The sequence below is a fragment of the Anser cygnoides genome, chromosome 25 (assembly GCF_040182565.1).
Source record: "Anser cygnoides isolate HZ-2024a breed goose chromosome 25, Taihu_goose_T2T_genome, whole genome shotgun sequence".
In the NCBI taxonomy this organism is placed as follows: Eukaryota; Metazoa; Chordata; class Aves; order Anseriformes; family Anatidae; genus Anser; species Anser cygnoides.
This window is the reverse complement of record NC_089897.1, coordinates 2,959,435-2,975,289: the sequence shown is the minus strand read 5'-3', so window position 1 is coordinate 2,975,289 and position 15,855 is coordinate 2,959,435. Positions and strand designations below refer to the sequence as shown.

Below are 15,855 nucleotides of genomic sequence, written 5' to 3'. Positions count from 1 at the left end.
AACACAAAATGTCTGTTGCTGTCTGAAGGCCATAGCTTCAGATTGTCCCACCTCAGTTAAAGCTTGGAGCACATGCATTGCTCACTTCGAACAATTGCCATTTTTATTTCCATGCACCAAACATTATGTGAACAAAATCAAAGCAGTTGGTTGGGGATCATCAGGGAATTTGCATCATTTGCTGTTCCCACCTAAACGCTACTTCAGTCTCTTTTTAGATACTCTCTGAACTTGGAAAAGAGGTGCTTCACTTCTCCCATTCTGTATTCCACTGAAAATATTATATTACAGATTGCCAGGAAAAGCACTTGTGAGATTGTACTTGTCTTTGTGCAATCTGAGTGAACACATCCCGCAGAACGACCTGGGTGACAGACTCCTGGTGCACTGGGAAGCACTCCAAACCACCCCAAAGTCTACCAGGACTGCATGTGCTTGTGTTCCCCCTCCACCTAGGATTCTGTTCTTCCACCTGTATTCTGTCTTCCTTGGTTTTCATCAACTATAAAGTAAAAAGCGCAATTCACAGATCTGGGATTTGAATACAGGAAAAAGAAAGGGCTCCTTTCAACAGCTGCGGGACTGTAAGGCAGTTCCCTGTCAACCTTCAAAGGTTTGAACCAGGAAAGGTGCTTATGTTGGCTTCAAGCACAGAGACAGAAGAGTGAAGCTTTTCCTGTTAGCTGCCAGATCCTCTGACTGTTCACAGCATCTGCATTCCTCAGCTTCAGAAAGATTCGTCTGTCGTCTCGTTTAATGGCCATGGTGTAGCATGCTTTCCTCAAGGCAGCGATAAAGTCTCTTGCTAGGTTTGATGCTTGCTGCATGTTCAGTAGGTGGGCTGGGAGCAAGGGCATGTCTTTGAATTTTTTATTTACACTGTCTGTCAACTCAATGTCAACTGTCTGTCTGCTTCAAAGTCTTTTGCTGAGCTGTTTAAATGCCAGACAGTGATATTTCTGCCTGGTGTAAGGCCAAACGAGTGGCGGTAATGGGTCAGAGCGGGGGGTCCACCTAGCTGAGCATCCTGTTTCCATCATGAAGGTGGGGATGGACCCCTGCAGAAGGGTCTAAGCAGGGCAAGCAGGCAGTGGTGCTTCCCAAAGCGTTTTCTTGGCCCCCAGCATTTTGCAGCTGAGGGGCATCCTGAGCCAGAGGTGGAACCCCTGAGCTTCATGGTTGTGCTGATTTATTTCCAAGATTTATTGTTGTTTGTCTGTTGTGGCTCCAGAAAGAAGCATGTTGTGCTTTGTCTAAGCAAAACTGTTCTGTTCCAGCCATCTGGTGGTTTCTGGCTGGTCTTTTGTTAAGGAGAGAGGAACGAAGCCGTGGCTCCGCAGTTGCCCCTCCAGCTCATGCTACAGCGCTGGCAGCACGGCACTGCGGTCAGTGCTGCTGGTGTCAGTGCTATTGTTTAATTTTGTTAATTCCTGGTCTCCTTCCCCATCATTAGAGCAGCAGGACAAATGCAAGCCAGTTAGAAATGCCAACTGGCTGCTGGGGATTTCAGTCCAACACTGATGTTGCTGTGTTGGCTTGCATGAGGATTATGAAGGTCTAATAGATGCCTCTGTTAGACACCACAGAGGACACTGCACGGAGCAGTTCAGTCACTTCTGGTTCACCGCGGACTTGTACGGCTCATGGTTTTCTCTGAAGGGCTCTCCTGCACTTATGGTCGGGGAAGGTCTTTCTCCAAGCCTAATTGTCTTACCAGCCTTGCATTCTGGAAATTTTTGGTAAAGGTCTTCAGGACCTGGGCTACTTTAGAAAATGGGACTGGGATTCATGAAGGATTCACAGTGAAATGAGTCTTACAAAACTTCGTCTATCTGAAAATCAGCCATTTTGTCCTAACAAGTTGTCTAGACTCCTCCCATAGCCAACAAAGAGAGAGGTACGAGGAGGTGATTCATCTCCTCTATCGGGGAGATCTGTCAGGTCAGGATGAATCAGCCCCTCTGGATGCCGAGCTCCTGCCACCGGGAGCTGGGTCGGAGCAGCCCCCTGCCAGGCAGACGGCTGCACTCAGGGGCGATGAGTCCCAAGTGCCATTGGCACGCTGGAACTTATAACCTCAAGCCTAAATCTGCCTAACAAGCCTAACAGACATCAGGCTCCCCAGCCGCACCGAGGAACCTCCTCCGTTTTGTTTCTTCCAGAAGTGTGTTGAGGGTTTACACACGTCCAATACGAGCCTCCAGCTTGGGTTAACTTTATTTGAACTTACTTGAAATCCATCCAGGTTCTAGGCATTCTGAAAATATTTCCTTTCTGTAATTCCCGGGTTGTAAGACAGGGAAAAGAAGATAAAGCAAATCTATTTTTGAAGTAAAGATTGCTGGACTTCTCTCCTGGTGCTGTGAATGTTTCTGTGAAGTCCCAAAGGCCTTTGAGATGCACAGGTAAATTCAGACATTTCAGGGCAATGACCCGGTAGAGGGCCAGGAAAGTTGCTTACTCTTAATGATTCTGAAATTTAAAGAATGTCATAGGCAATCCATGTCCATGTCACTGCTTCACAGCACCTGCAGCTCAAACTGCCTTTATCAGTGGCTGTAAATGACATAGCAAGGAGGTATGTCATCTACCCTGTCCCACCCGCAGCTCTTAAAAATTATTATTCCTGACTTACTGCTTTTGTCTGGTTTTGTATCTTATTGGAAATCTCAAGGTTTTGCTTCTGAGTTTTCTTCTCAACCTTATGAGATACTGGTGTTCAAATATTAGAGCAAAAGAAATTATACAAAGGGCTTCCTAAAATTGCTGTTGTCAGCTCTCTCTGGATCGGTCAACAGTTCTGGGTAAAACCTTTGACTTACCCATTATTAAAGATTATTTTCTGATTATTCCCACTGCGGCGTGCCTTGTTCATAGCATCGCTGTAAGTAGCTTTGTAATGAGTAATTACTAGCGGTGTAGGTAACAGAGAAGTCAGTGGGACTGCTCCAGAGAGGTGCACTCCTCCCTGCCCCTGGGGGCAGCACAGCAGGACCCCAGCCCGTAGCTGCACTGTTCCCTTGTCTGACGTGCAGCCTGCAGGGCTGAAGTCCCCGGTCCCATCCGCACAGCGACCGCGGTGGGATGCAGCAAATGGTGGGATGCAAACCCCTCTGCCTTAGGCCACCGGTCACGGTTAGTTTGAGCCAGGTGCTGTTGAGCTCGGAAGACCTGCAGGGACGTTTGTCACCGTGCTGACGATGCAAGTCGTGCATGGCCAGCAGCTCCCAAAGCCATGGGAGCACAGGAGCTGTGCCCGAGGACAGGTCCCTCTGAAGGTGCAGAGGTGGCCCCAGTTTTTACGGACAGGCCCGGGGGTGCTTTGAGTGGGCTCAGCTGGGCGCCCGCAGCAGCACAGTCATGGCAGGAGAGGTCTCAGCACAGGCTGACACCCCCACGGCACCCAGAAATGGGATCTGTTCAGCACCGGGCTTGAAGCCACTGCCACAGTCTGGTGTGCTGCCCACCCCACCTGCAGACAGCTTTGGAGATGGTACCCAGAGCCTAAGGAAGGCAAGGCTAAGGAAAGGCAGTAAGAGGAGCCAGGATCACACCACCAGCAGAGGAGACCCTGAGGGGCTTCGTTCCCATCTGCTTTGTGCCTGGGTCTGCTGTTGGCAGACAGTCGGGGGGTCCAGATGCTGGACAAGATGCAGAAGCACACCAGAACACTGTGCCACTGCCTCCACGGGGAGGAAATCCGCCGGCAGGATCCGGCCAGTCCGGGGGTGCCCCTCGGGTGGGTGGGTGCAGGACGAGCAGCTCCTCATCCTCACTGTGCGCTGGGGCTTGTGAGCTACATCTCTGGGAGCAGCTCAGCTCCCAGCCCGAGGAATATTTGGCATCTCTGCTGCTGTTGAAGCAGTTAACAGCGGTTCCTGATGCGGAACAGCTGGGGACCAGTGGCTACTGGGCCACCAGGGCTCTGCTGCCCTCAGCCACCACCAGGCTCAGAGCTGCACTGGTGCACCCAGCTTGGTTTCTGCAGCAATCGCGTCTGTTGTGATACCAATGCCAGGCACGCATTTTGGTGATCCCATGGCACAAGAGAGGGTATGCAGATTCCTAAGCAAATTTCTCTGGGAGAAAGTTGCAGAGGTTTCTCTCCCAAATGTGTTGTCTGCATGAGCGGTGTTGGCCACGAGATGTGCCCTCCCGCAGCCCAGTGCCCTTCTAACAGGCAAGGGGCGCTGCCTGCTGCCCCCGGACAAAAATCCCCCAGCTCTAGCAGGAGCTTTGTCCCATAAGAACTTCAGGATAAAATTTGTCATTTGCTACGATGACACATTCAAGGTGTGTTTTCTGTTTTTTTAAAGAAAAAAAAAAAAGGAGGGGGTAGGGTTAGGCAAGCTTATCAAAGGATTTATCAAGGATTTATAGTTGCTGCACATCACTGCTTGGTCAGATCCCGGTCTCCCTGTGAGGTTTCCCAAGAAGCTTTATGCTTTGGAATAGCTGGATTGTTACCTTCCCTGGCCAGAACAAACTGAACCATCTTCTGCATAAAGAAGCAGATGAGAAGGCAGATGGAACTGCAGCATCCAGGAGAGGTGGGGAAAAATGTTTCAAAAATGGAATAACAATGTATTTGCTGGTTTTGCAATTTTTCTCCCTGCACTGGAGTGTGTAGCAGGCAGCAGTGAAAGCATTTCGCAAGTAGCATCAAGAGTTTTCCCCACCCATCATTCAGGGTGGGACGCTGTCATGCTGCATTGCCTGTGCTTTGCCCTGCAGCCTGGGAGAAACCTGCTCTTGACGTGTTTATTCGGAGTCCTTTACTTCTCTCTGTCTGCTACTCTAGAAACAAACAAATTGCAAGGGAAAAAATTAGAGCTAGGTAATGAACTGATCGCGTCCTTAGATGCACAAGTCAGAAACACCCAGTTATCTGGGAGGGCCACCGACCGGGACGCGCAGCTGGGATCTGAGCACGATTCTGCACCGGGCAAGTCAGAGACTTCCTCCGTGCTCCAGAGGAGAAGGCCTTTGCCTCTTAAACAGAGGATTTTCTGGAAGGAAAGGCAGAAAAGGACCCATAGTGAATGACTGAAATAAAGACATTTTGACTTTCTCTCCAGCACCATTCTTTTTCCTGGTTGGAACAAGAGGCTAGAGACATTTATTCACCTGTCTGGTGTGAGCACTGGGTGTCACAGTTAATGCTCCTTAAGTGGGCATTCATCTCAGACTGAGAGCTGGTGCTCCAAAGCACTTATTAATTTAAAGGCACATCTTTGCTGCTGCCGGTTGAGGGAAGCATTTAGTCTTTGGGCCTGATAAGAGCACCTGCGTGCTATCAGCGCTCATCTTCACTTCCTTTCCTCCCCGTGCCTCCCCTCCTTTTTTTAATATGAATGAACGGCTCCCAAGGCTTGGCCTCAAATGTACAGGCTCGTTTCAGAGTAGGGAGGAAAAGTTCAGGCTAACATTTGGGATGCTGCACGTGAGCAGCATCCTGCATCCCAGGAGAGACCTGGAGAGCTGCCCTGACCTCTCAAGTCCCATGGGAGAAGGCTCGGTGACAGCCACCGCTCTTCTGAAATGATTTCCAGATCTTGTAGGGCAGAGGGAATCACTGCTTTCTGCCTCCACCCCGCTTTGAGGGAATTCCTTGTCTTTTCCAGCATTTCTAAAGGGTGGAGGTGTGGACCTGGCCCGCCTCCCCCGTGCAAACACCCACAAGCAGTGGGCAGATGCAAGTCAAGGTGTTAGGAAATCTGGGCGGTTTATGAGGTCTGAAGGTGAGAGATTGATTATTTCCTTTCACTAATGCCATTCTGCAGAGGGAGAGCTCACCCTACACAGATAATTGCATCAGCAAAAATTAGGAGATGGTTGTCAAGCGGCTCTTCGGACCACAGACTGTGTAATGGCATCGCCTTCACTGTTAGCAGTGAAGGTCTCTGGCTTAGCTTGGGGAACATCTGCAGTGGGGATGTGGGTCTTAGTCTGAGAAAGCCGCTCTTAAGGCACGGACGTGGCACTTTGCTGAGATCAAGAAGCGATCGGGTCAGCTACGTCGGTGTGAGGATTTGTGGGGACCATTTGGCACACAGATCTGAAATCCGCTGAAGCTGGCAGGAGGCTCCTCATCGATTTGGAGGTTTTGGTGCAGGCTCCTGTTGCAAAGAGGAATTCTAAGATACCAATTAGGTCCGTGCCACTTGAAAGAGATTAAAATGGGCTCAGCCAAGCATCTGGTAGCATCAGCAATAAAAGTCATGCACTGACTTTGGTAATGAGCTTCACATCACACGGGAACTATTTTCCCATGAGTTTGCAAAAGGCCTCCCCGCCCTGCCAGGGCCTGCACTGACTTGCCGCTCAGGGCTCCCTGTGTTGCAGAAAGGAGACTTTCCAAACAGGCGGTCGCTTTGCTTCACCCTTCCCAGGGCTGGCAAGAAGGAGAACAATGCTGTGTGCCACTATAAAACGCAGCAGGAAATACAGAATTGATAATTCCCACCTATAAACACGGACGCACTCACACCTTCCCTCGCCCGCTCTGCTGGCAGATATCCCATGCGAGTGCACTGGAAAGCAAACGATAGCTTTAGCTAAATAACAAGCTAGCTCTTCCACGGTTAGCTGAATTGGCTTCAGCAAATGCCCAGGGGCTCCATGGCTCTGCCAAGCTTCTGACAGCCCTGCGAAATAATCCCAGCTTATACTGACTCATAAGGCACTGTGACAGGGCTCCCATCTAACAGGCTGCTGCTCTGTCCTACGAGCCCTGAGCCCTGAGAGTGGGTTCCCCGCTCCATGAGCCACCAAAGGCCACCCTGCACCTCCCCGTCCCTCGCTGTCCCTGTTTCTGAGCGAGTAGCCAGGAAAATGAAGAAAAAAATGAGGATGTTATCACCCTTAGAAGGATGTACTCATCCCCAGGGGTACCCCATGGCTTCCTGAAAGGTCATTTTGGCATTGTTGTGTGCTCTGGTCAAAGCAAAACCAGGATGGAGAGCACCCCTGCAGCGTGGCCACCATGAAATTTTCAGTGGGCCTGCCACACTGCTGCAGGATCCCCCGAGACTCATCGTGTTTGCCCGTGTGCCTCGTCCTTGCTCTTCTTATGGCATGCAAATTCTTTTTCCAAATCCCTGGGAGCCCTGCAGAATGCACCAAACCTGTTATCTGCCGTGCTGCAGTACTAACAGGTTTTTTCTGTGTCCTCTGGAGTAAATGCAAAGAGAATTTTGTCCCCTTGCAGCAATTCACCTGTTTAGATGCAAACCTGCAGAATGAAAGTATCAAAACAACTTCTGACTTGTGCTCAAGTGGCAGAGCAATCTGAGTCCAGTGTAACCGGACTGAAGTGTTCCTTCTTATCCTGACGGCATGCCTGCTGCGCAACCCGTTCTGAGTTTTCAGCCGTTACTTGTGCAAGTCTCTGGGACGCAGCAGAGAGGATTCACTGCATTCCTGAAGATCAGTTTGTTAATGGAATTATTTGGCTTAATTAATTAGCATAATGACAATTCTGTAGAGTGTTGGAGGCAGAAATGATGCTGAGTGTGCTCAGGGCTGGGATGAAGAGGGGCAGAGCAGCGGGATTAGGGTGATCCTGCATAGGACACCAAGTTCTTTTTTGCATGGTGTTTCTAGGCTAGAAAAAGAAAAAAAAAAGTGTATATATATATATATATTTAGATAGGTACAGGACCACTGCACCAGGCACAGGCTTTTCACACCCTGTGCCATGAACTTCCATGGAAATACCAAGGTGCCAGTGCTTGACTTTTCTCTGCCAGCCCAAGGGACCCTTGGGCAGCTGTTGCAAAAAGAGGCATCCAAAGTGCATCTGCTTAAAGCTCAGTGAGGAAAAAAGCCCTCAGCCCGAGAAGAGACCACAGACTAGCTTTTCCCAGATAAAGCAAAGGGAGATGAGGGAAGCCTTCAGGAGGAGAAGGTCTCTGTCATCATCTTTATCCTTTAGTTCTTTTCATGCCTCTTTGCTCTGTTTCTTTGAGAAGTGCTTGCCAGGGTGCAGAGGGATACAGTTGGCATCATGGGGCAAACAGCACTAAAATAGCTTTAATTTTTAACCTGTCTGGAACGCACACCTTTGTGACTTGTTTCCCAGGACTGACATCCAGAAGCTTTAGCATTGCAAGAGAATATTGGATCAAGTCCTGGTGTACTTGGGGAAAATCTGGAGTACTTTTGGTGAAGTGGTGGAGACATTTCAAACTGACAGCAGGACAGCTAAAGCTATCATTTGTTTTGACTAATTGCAGTGGGATTTTTACTGTCATGTCCCCTTTCTTTCCTTCTTTCTTTCTTTCCTTAATTTCCTGGCTTATTCATGTCATTTCTTACATCACATCTCGCATTGTTCTTGAAGTATCCCATTGTACAAGCTGACACAACACACCTTGTAATTCATAAGCAGATATTCATTGTCCCCACTGCTTTCTTGGCACAATGAGATTCAAGAATCCCTTCTTACCACTTTCTCACTCCCTTTAGTCCCTTTCTAAGGATTTCACAGGTGGAAGGGGAACAAAATACCATAAGGAAATTAAAAATAAATGCAGGCAGTGCTCGAAGGTCAGAATGGCTCAGTATTCTCTGTGATGGAAAGAGATGGGATGTGACTATTCACAATGTGTAAGGTCTTCAGCTCCTGTGCTTACAAGCAGGGTTAGACCCCATGTGTTGGAAACAAGGCATTTGCTCTGGTGGCAGGGTCATGTTTGAGCTTTCACCTCTGATACCAAGTTCTTGGATGCCACATCACAGTGACTGAGTCCCCAGATTTCAAGGGAGGGTTTGGCACCCTTGTAAGGGCTGCAGGTGAGCTGAACTCCCAAACATGTTGATGTTTGTGCTGAGCTTGGCACATAAACACCTGGTGAACTGTGATGAGAGTGAAGTATGCAGAACGCGATTCAGCTGCTCAAGGGGTTGACACTTAAAATTAGTCAGCTCAGGTGCAATGCATTAGTGGGTCTGTGCAAGGAGGCTGGTTCTGGTCTTCCTTCCAGGCTCACACAGCAAAGACCAGGAGATCGGGCCACAAAAACACCGGAGTGACAAATGAATTTTGTAGCTGCGATACCTATGCATGAGTGGGCTTGGCAATGCTGATCTCCATCTCAACCTTTCCTAATTTTTGTTGTCTCCCCTCTTGTTGTTGATCAGCTGTACAATGGGACCCTGAAGCGGGACGTGGAGAACCGGCGCTACAGCTCGTACAGCCAGATGGAGGGCTGGGGCAGCAAGCACTACAGCAAGGCTGTCTGCAGCCCCACCAGGGCCGGCAGCGATTACTGCTTTGTGCAGAACATCAAGAGCAGCCGGAGTGAGCCCGACCTCTACTGCGAACCGCCCCGGGGCACGCTGAGGAAGAGTCAGGTGGGGGGCCGGGCAGAACACAAGGCAACCTTGAACCGCCAGAGCATCTACAGCAGCTGTAGCACTCAGCAAGGAACTACCAGGACAAGTAAAAAAATGCCAGCGCGGGCCCTCTCCTGCCCCTCCAGCAACAAGCCCGATGTGGTCTATGCCCAGCCCGTGATGAGCGGCAAGCAGGAGGTGGTTTATGGACAGACTCATTCCAGCTCCAGGTAAGTCTGCTGCCATGGGATGAACCTGAGTAAATGCTGACATCTTCTTTGGAGGTCTGTCTGTCTGAGCTAGTAACCTGAGCTGCTTTACAGCCACTGGGGAGCTGGTCACCATGCTTAATCGCATCCTGCAGTGGCGTCTAAAGTGGGTCAGATGAGTCACGCTCAAAGGGCTTATTTCTCTTTATGGACTATGGAGGGAAAGCAATGTGGATGGCTCAGTGTGAACGTCTCTGCTGCAGCTGTGGGATGCTGGACGAGATGATGGCTGGTGTCTCGGAGGTGGTATTGGCCGACAGCTCCTTTGCAAGATGAGGGTGGGGACGTGAAGAGTGAAAATGCTGATGTGCACTTTGGGTGTCACACTGCTCCTGCTTTGGCAGAAAACCAACCTGAAAAAAAAACTAAAGCTAAGGAGGTGGTTCCTGAGGGTCTGACTCAGAGCAGAGCTGAGAACCTGGTGAGCAGTCGTATTTACCCTTCTGGCTTTCCACCCAGTCCTTGCTTCATTCCCCCAGAAGATCTGATTTAGGTTCCAGAAAAAAATGAGTCAGAAACTGGAAAAAAAAAAAAAAAATCCTAATTGGAATTATTTACCTGGCCAGGAGAGAGGAAAGAATGGAAGCTGTTCACTTCCTTCCTGTCCAGAGCGTTTATTTCCATTGGGCCAGGAATTATGGAGGATTGTCCTTTATATCTCAGTTAGCACTAGGTCCCTTCTTGCAAATATTTCCTACAACAGTAGGGAATGCAAAACAAACCAGTGAGTTTAGACTCCACCAAGCTGATATTTCTGTGCAATGCAGCGGAGGTTTCATCCCAAAATAAACCCAGCAAAACAACCAACCAACCACCAACAACAACAAGCACCAAAAAAAAGAAAACAAAAAAACACCCAACCTACCAAATAAAAAAAAATCAGTGGGATTTTGATGGCATTGCAGTGATGTTTATTGAAAGCTGCCCTGATGCTGATAGCCACACTGCCTCTAACTTTGGAGCATAAAACATATTCTGGTGCTTAAGTAGTCTTTGAAAATATCTTGCTCAAGGTTGTGATGCTTTATTGGGCTAGGGAAAGAGGGTCAGCATCTTCCATAGGTGTTCCCAGGGGCTGCTGCACCACCGTTGCTGCATCACTGGCAAACGGGGCTTGCCCTGCGCCACCCCAGGAGATGTCCCATCTCCCACGCAAGCACTGCAGTTTGTCACACAAACCCTGGAAGCTCCTGAGCTCATTTCTCGTGGTCCCTGGTGCAGAAGGGACTTTGCACGCTGCAGGATAAGTAAGAGGCTATTTAACAGGGAGTATAGCCTTTGTTACAACTCACACCAAAGGCTGGATTTTGTTGAGCTTCTGACCCAAGGTGTGTTGTAGATACTGAGAAAATCCCCCCTCACGGTCGGCAGTGTGAGCCAGATTGTGCCCTTGTTCACATCTGAATGTTGATTTCCAGATTTCTCTGGCTAATTCTCTGCTCAACCTCCTTCATTTCACATCGAGTAGGGGAAATAGGTCCCAGAGTGTGTATGCCAAGGAAGGTCACTTGCCCGTTAGCATGTTGACGTGAAGCCTTGGCTTCCCATGTGCCCAGTTCCCCTCAATTTAACACATGCAAAATTAGTCCTAGCCAACCTGGAGCACCAGTGGTGTTGGCTTGCTCATTTCAGAAGCTTTGTAATTCCTCAGGAATGGGAAATGGAGACATTACATAAACTGGAAGTAACTTGTCCCAGGGAATTTCTGAGTAAAGAGCATAAAGGAGTAGTGGGAGTGATGGCAGAATGACTGAACATGGGACTGCAACTGGCTTCTGCATGGGGAAACCAAGGCTTCTGAGAAACCAGCACCAGGCAGGCTTTTCCACTGTGCTGTGTAGCATTATAGCTGTAGACTTGGTCATTGCTTTGGAAAGATCACTAGAAGAATAATGGCGCTTTCCGAAGAGGGGGAGAACTGCTGTTGCGGGAGGAATACTCCCCAGTGCTGGATGCCCTTTGGTCAGGGAGTGGCTGCATTTAGACAGTTCTCCTGGCTTGGGGCATTGCTCATCTGGCAGAACTGGTTCTGGTGTGGAAACGAGGGCTTCAAGTCCTGGGCTCAACGGGGGCTGTGTCCCCTGCGTGAATCTGATCTGGCTGGGACACACCCCCGTGCTTCGCATGAGACTCACTGCAGAGCCGGATGGGTTTGGAGAGCAGTTTGGGCAAGCACTTCTGCTCCTGACTCAAAGGAGCTGAGGTTGGCAGTTCTTGTTGTCATAATTTTGGTAACATACCAAGGAGTTGTCCTCTTTGGAAAAATGATGCATTTGGGAGGCCAGTTGCCCTTATAGAGCATGTGCCAGGTTGCTGTTAACCTCGGTCTGGGGTGTGCTTTTGTTGGGAAGGGGTCCCTCTGGAGATGGGTTAGGACCATGCCTGGGCTCTCTTTGCTGTGTAGGACCATTTCTGGTCGGAGGAGTCTGCACTTGGAGCTGATCTGCATTTGGGTAGCCTAATCTTTGGGTAGGGAGAGGTTTGCTTGTAGGCAACCCATTATTAGCGGCTGCGTGCCGGAAGAGGGCTTAGCTGGGGAATAGCTGCTACAGTTCCCTGTCCGAGGCTCTGTTCTTCCTTTGTGTTTGGTTTTCACCCTACAAACCTCCTGTGTATGTGGATAAGTTGTCTGCAGGCTGGGCAAACAGTCTCAGTGGGAAGATTTCCACTGTGGTGAGAGGGGCTGGTGGCACCGGCGAGCCACTGGGTCTCTTTATTAAGGAACTGCTCTGTAATGTGGTGGCTTTGAACAGTGTCAGTGCTGGTGCAAGAGCTCTGCTCTCGAGGTTTCTCCTGCTCCATGTCTGATCTTCTCTTTGGATGGTGTGAGATGAAAATGGGGACATTTGGCGTTCCCAGGTAGTGAGAGTGATGTGCGTGGATATCTAAATACTGGGCAGTAAGAGCTCTCCAGCTCTGTGTACTGAGCAGTCCCTCCAGCAGAAACAGCATTTGGTCACAAAGTTATGTAATTTCTGGAATTGTTTGTGTGATTGTTTCCATTTATTGAACCAGCTTTGGCTGTGTAAGACGTGGAAGAGCTGTGTCTTCAATAACTGTCTTTCAGAAGAGTCTCTCCTCTTACAGCAATGACTCTAGGTGAGGAAAGTGCCTTTCCTCCAGCTAGCTGTTGGGTAGTTTAACACCTAAATATTTTGGGGGAAAAGCTTGTGCCATAAAGTAAAACATGTTGTGGGGTTTTACTTGCCCCGTGACACTGGCTCTGGTGATGAAATCTGAGTTTGGCACCGTTTGTTCAGGTCAGGGGGGTTAAACAGTACAGACCTGCTGCCAGAAACCTCCTCCTGAAGTCTCTTCTCTTCCACCATCCCTGTGGTTATGGCCTTGCCTCGGTGAGCAGAGTCGGGATGTCCCTTCCAGACATACTTCTCTACAGCCACTCAGGAGCTTAAGTCTTTGTAAGCATTACGTGATATCTGCAACAGCATTTCCAAGCTCAGCATCTCCGTCCTGGGCTCAGAAGTTCACGGGTTAATTTGGTGGCTCCTGCCCAAAGGCAATTACCAAAGTGCACCATACGTATTTTGCCAGAATATGGCTCTCTGGAGCGAGCCCTTCTACCTGGTGGAGATGGAGGGAGACCTGCTGGTGCCCAGAGCACCCCCTTCTCCCCAGCAACCTTCTTCCTCCTGGGCTGCTGTGACACCCTGCGGATCTGCACCCTCTTGTCCTGGGAGGTGGCAGCAGCTGTGGTTTCAGCACCTCGTGAAGACACACATATGGTAGCCCCTCTTAACCACTTCCTCTGGCAGGCAGCACTTTTCTGCTGTGGCAACACGCTCCAAGTGGCAGTGTGCCATCTGGAAGTAGTCAGCAGCTTTTAGCTAAATACCATGAGATTGGGGAGTGAAGCTTCTACGCCCTCCTGGCTCACCAAGTAGCGATAACGAGAAGCAGTAATAAAGGGTGTGATATTTAATGCATCCTATAAATCTTTGAGTCTTTTTCCTCCTCCAGCTGGAACTCAAAGCACAGGAAGAGTAGTGCTGCCACTGGCTGATGTTGTTTTAGCTCTGCTTGCAGATGTGGTGCACTTAGTGCTTTGTACGTCGTGTTCAGAAGGGACCGACAGCTCCGGCTGGGTTGGTGACACACGGTGCAGCTGGCTTGGCAGCAGTCTGTGCCATATCCAACTGGTTGCATGTGCCTTGCTCCAACAGGAGGTGCCTGCATCCGAGCCAGTGCCCCCGTTGCCCCTGCGGAGATGCAGTCAGTGGCCAAGGGAGCTGAAGTCTGGGTAGGTCAGTGAGTTACCTGCTGGCAAAGTCAGTGCCTCTCTGTGCACTCCAGAGACCCAGGTGACTGCCTCAGCTGGAGGTGCTACTGAGAGGCCAGACCAAACCCAGCCCTTGTGAAGGATTTGGGGTATTCTCCTTTGTAAAGACGAAGAGGAGAGTTGGGGTGTCTGCTTGCATTCCCCAGCACGGGGGGTTGCTGATGCGGATCAGGAGCCATCAATGGGCACCCAAAATATGAGTTGTCCTCCATTATACTACTTGCACCTATGGCCTCATTTTAAGACATTGATACATTTTTCTTTGGTGTTCTCTATGCATGGGAGGAAGAACATAAAAAATGTCATTATTGCTCAGGTGAAAGCAAGTGCCTCTCAAGGGACCTGGCAATATGTAGTATTTTGGTGCAACACTGTTAAGGACCTGGCTGGTGGCTATGGAGGAGGCTGGGTCAACCTTTTGGATCTTCAATATTGCAAAAGCACCGTTCACATATGGTCACATCTGCCTATGGTAACTCTGGCTTGGCCCAAGCTGAGCTGCAGGAGCCTCTGTGAGCTGTGGCTAAATTTTAGGGACTGTAACTGTGTGTCCTGAAACCATACATTCCTAGGCAGAAGCTCAGTCCCTCTGGAAATGTTCTAAACAAGGAAAACACAGAAAAGTTATTGAAAGAGTCAGAAAGGTATTTATGGGGTTTTCTGATAGATCTCTTTTGGGGGATTAACCAAAGGAAATCAGTATCAAAGCAGAAATTCTCCGGGACTGTGCCACACATGAACACAGAACCGTGTACAAAAGCAGATATCTTGATATTGCTTAGTGTTTATATGGGATAAGCTGCCTCTAAAAATGGCTGTTTCACTATGCTGGCTCTGTGTGACATGAATTTGCACGGTGCATTTGCATCCAAAGTAACTGCAGGGGAGCTGTGCATGATGCTGTCCTGGTGCGGTTCATACCACAGCTTGCACGTGGTGAGGATCTCCTTGTCCCTGACTCAGTGTCCATCTCCCTGGTATCTACCCACCAAGCAAAGCCTGAGGGGAAGCTTCATCTGAGCTCTCAGTGCCACCAAAACCTGGGTGGAGTCCCATGGACAAATGTGGCTGCTTGGCATGGAGCAGCACCATTGGTTTGCTTCTGCACGGCCTGGCTCTGGAAGGCTTGGATGTGCTGGGTTCACTCAAGGTTTTGAGTGTCTTCACTCTCATTTTGTTAATGAACAAAGCGATTTGTTACAGTTTTCTAGCTTCCTCTTCTCCTGGGGCTTAACAACCTTAACAACCAGGATGGAGGCTTAGTTCTGCTCAACACAAACTAATCTGTTAACACAAAGTGAACAAAAGAACTTAGTATCAAACTAGAGAATTTCCCTTCCTGTGATACTGACACTCTTAAGTATTTGTTTCCCTTCCACACCTGAATCTGATCATCTAATTTGTCTCCTGATGAATCATTTCTAATTGAGGTCTCTCCTTACTCTGATTGCTTCTTTCTTGTGGAAGAAGAACAACCTTTGGAGCTCTTCCTACCAGGCGCATTGGCCCAGGTTGGAGATGGCCATGCTCCAAGAATTTGTCCTGGAGCAGACTGTTGTTCTCATGGTGTTGATCTGGGTAGGAACATCCCTGACTGGCTGACTGTCCTGGTTCCAGTTAGGACAGAGTTAAGTAGCTCATAGTAGCTGGTAGGGTGCTATGTTTTGGATTAGGATGAGAAGAGCGCTGATAACATGCTGATGTTTTAATTGTTGCAGAGCAGTGTTTACACCAGGCCAAGGACTTTTCGGCTTCTTGCTCTGTCCTGCCAGCGAGCAGGCTGGGGGTGCAGCAGGAGCTGGGAGGGGACAGACCCAGGACAGCTGACCCAAACTGGCCAAAGGGGTATTCCATACCATCTGACGTCATGCTAAACAATATATAGGGGTGGCTGGCCGGGGTGGGGGGGCCGGCTGCTCGGGGATAGGCTGGGCATCGGTCAGCGGGTGG

General features: G+C 49.4%; 1 protein-coding gene across 2 annotated transcripts in view; it reads left to right on the top strand.

The window, feature by feature from the left end:
• Positions 1-15,855, top strand: part of PKP1 (plakophilin 1) — a 45,450-nt gene that overhangs the window by 7,287 nt on the left and 22,308 nt on the right. The window contains exons 1-2 of one of the 2 annotated variants that reach the window (XM_066982996.1): positions 8,958-9,048; positions 9,145-9,569. In XM_066982996.1, the coding sequence (XP_066839097.1) occupies positions 9,040-9,048; positions 9,145-9,569 (434 nt within the window). In that variant the 5' untranslated portion in view covers positions 8,958-9,039. Of the gene's footprint in view, positions 1-8,957; positions 9,049-9,144; positions 9,570-15,855 lie in introns of those variants that run through there. The other variant, XM_066982995.1, reaches the window with a different exon arrangement.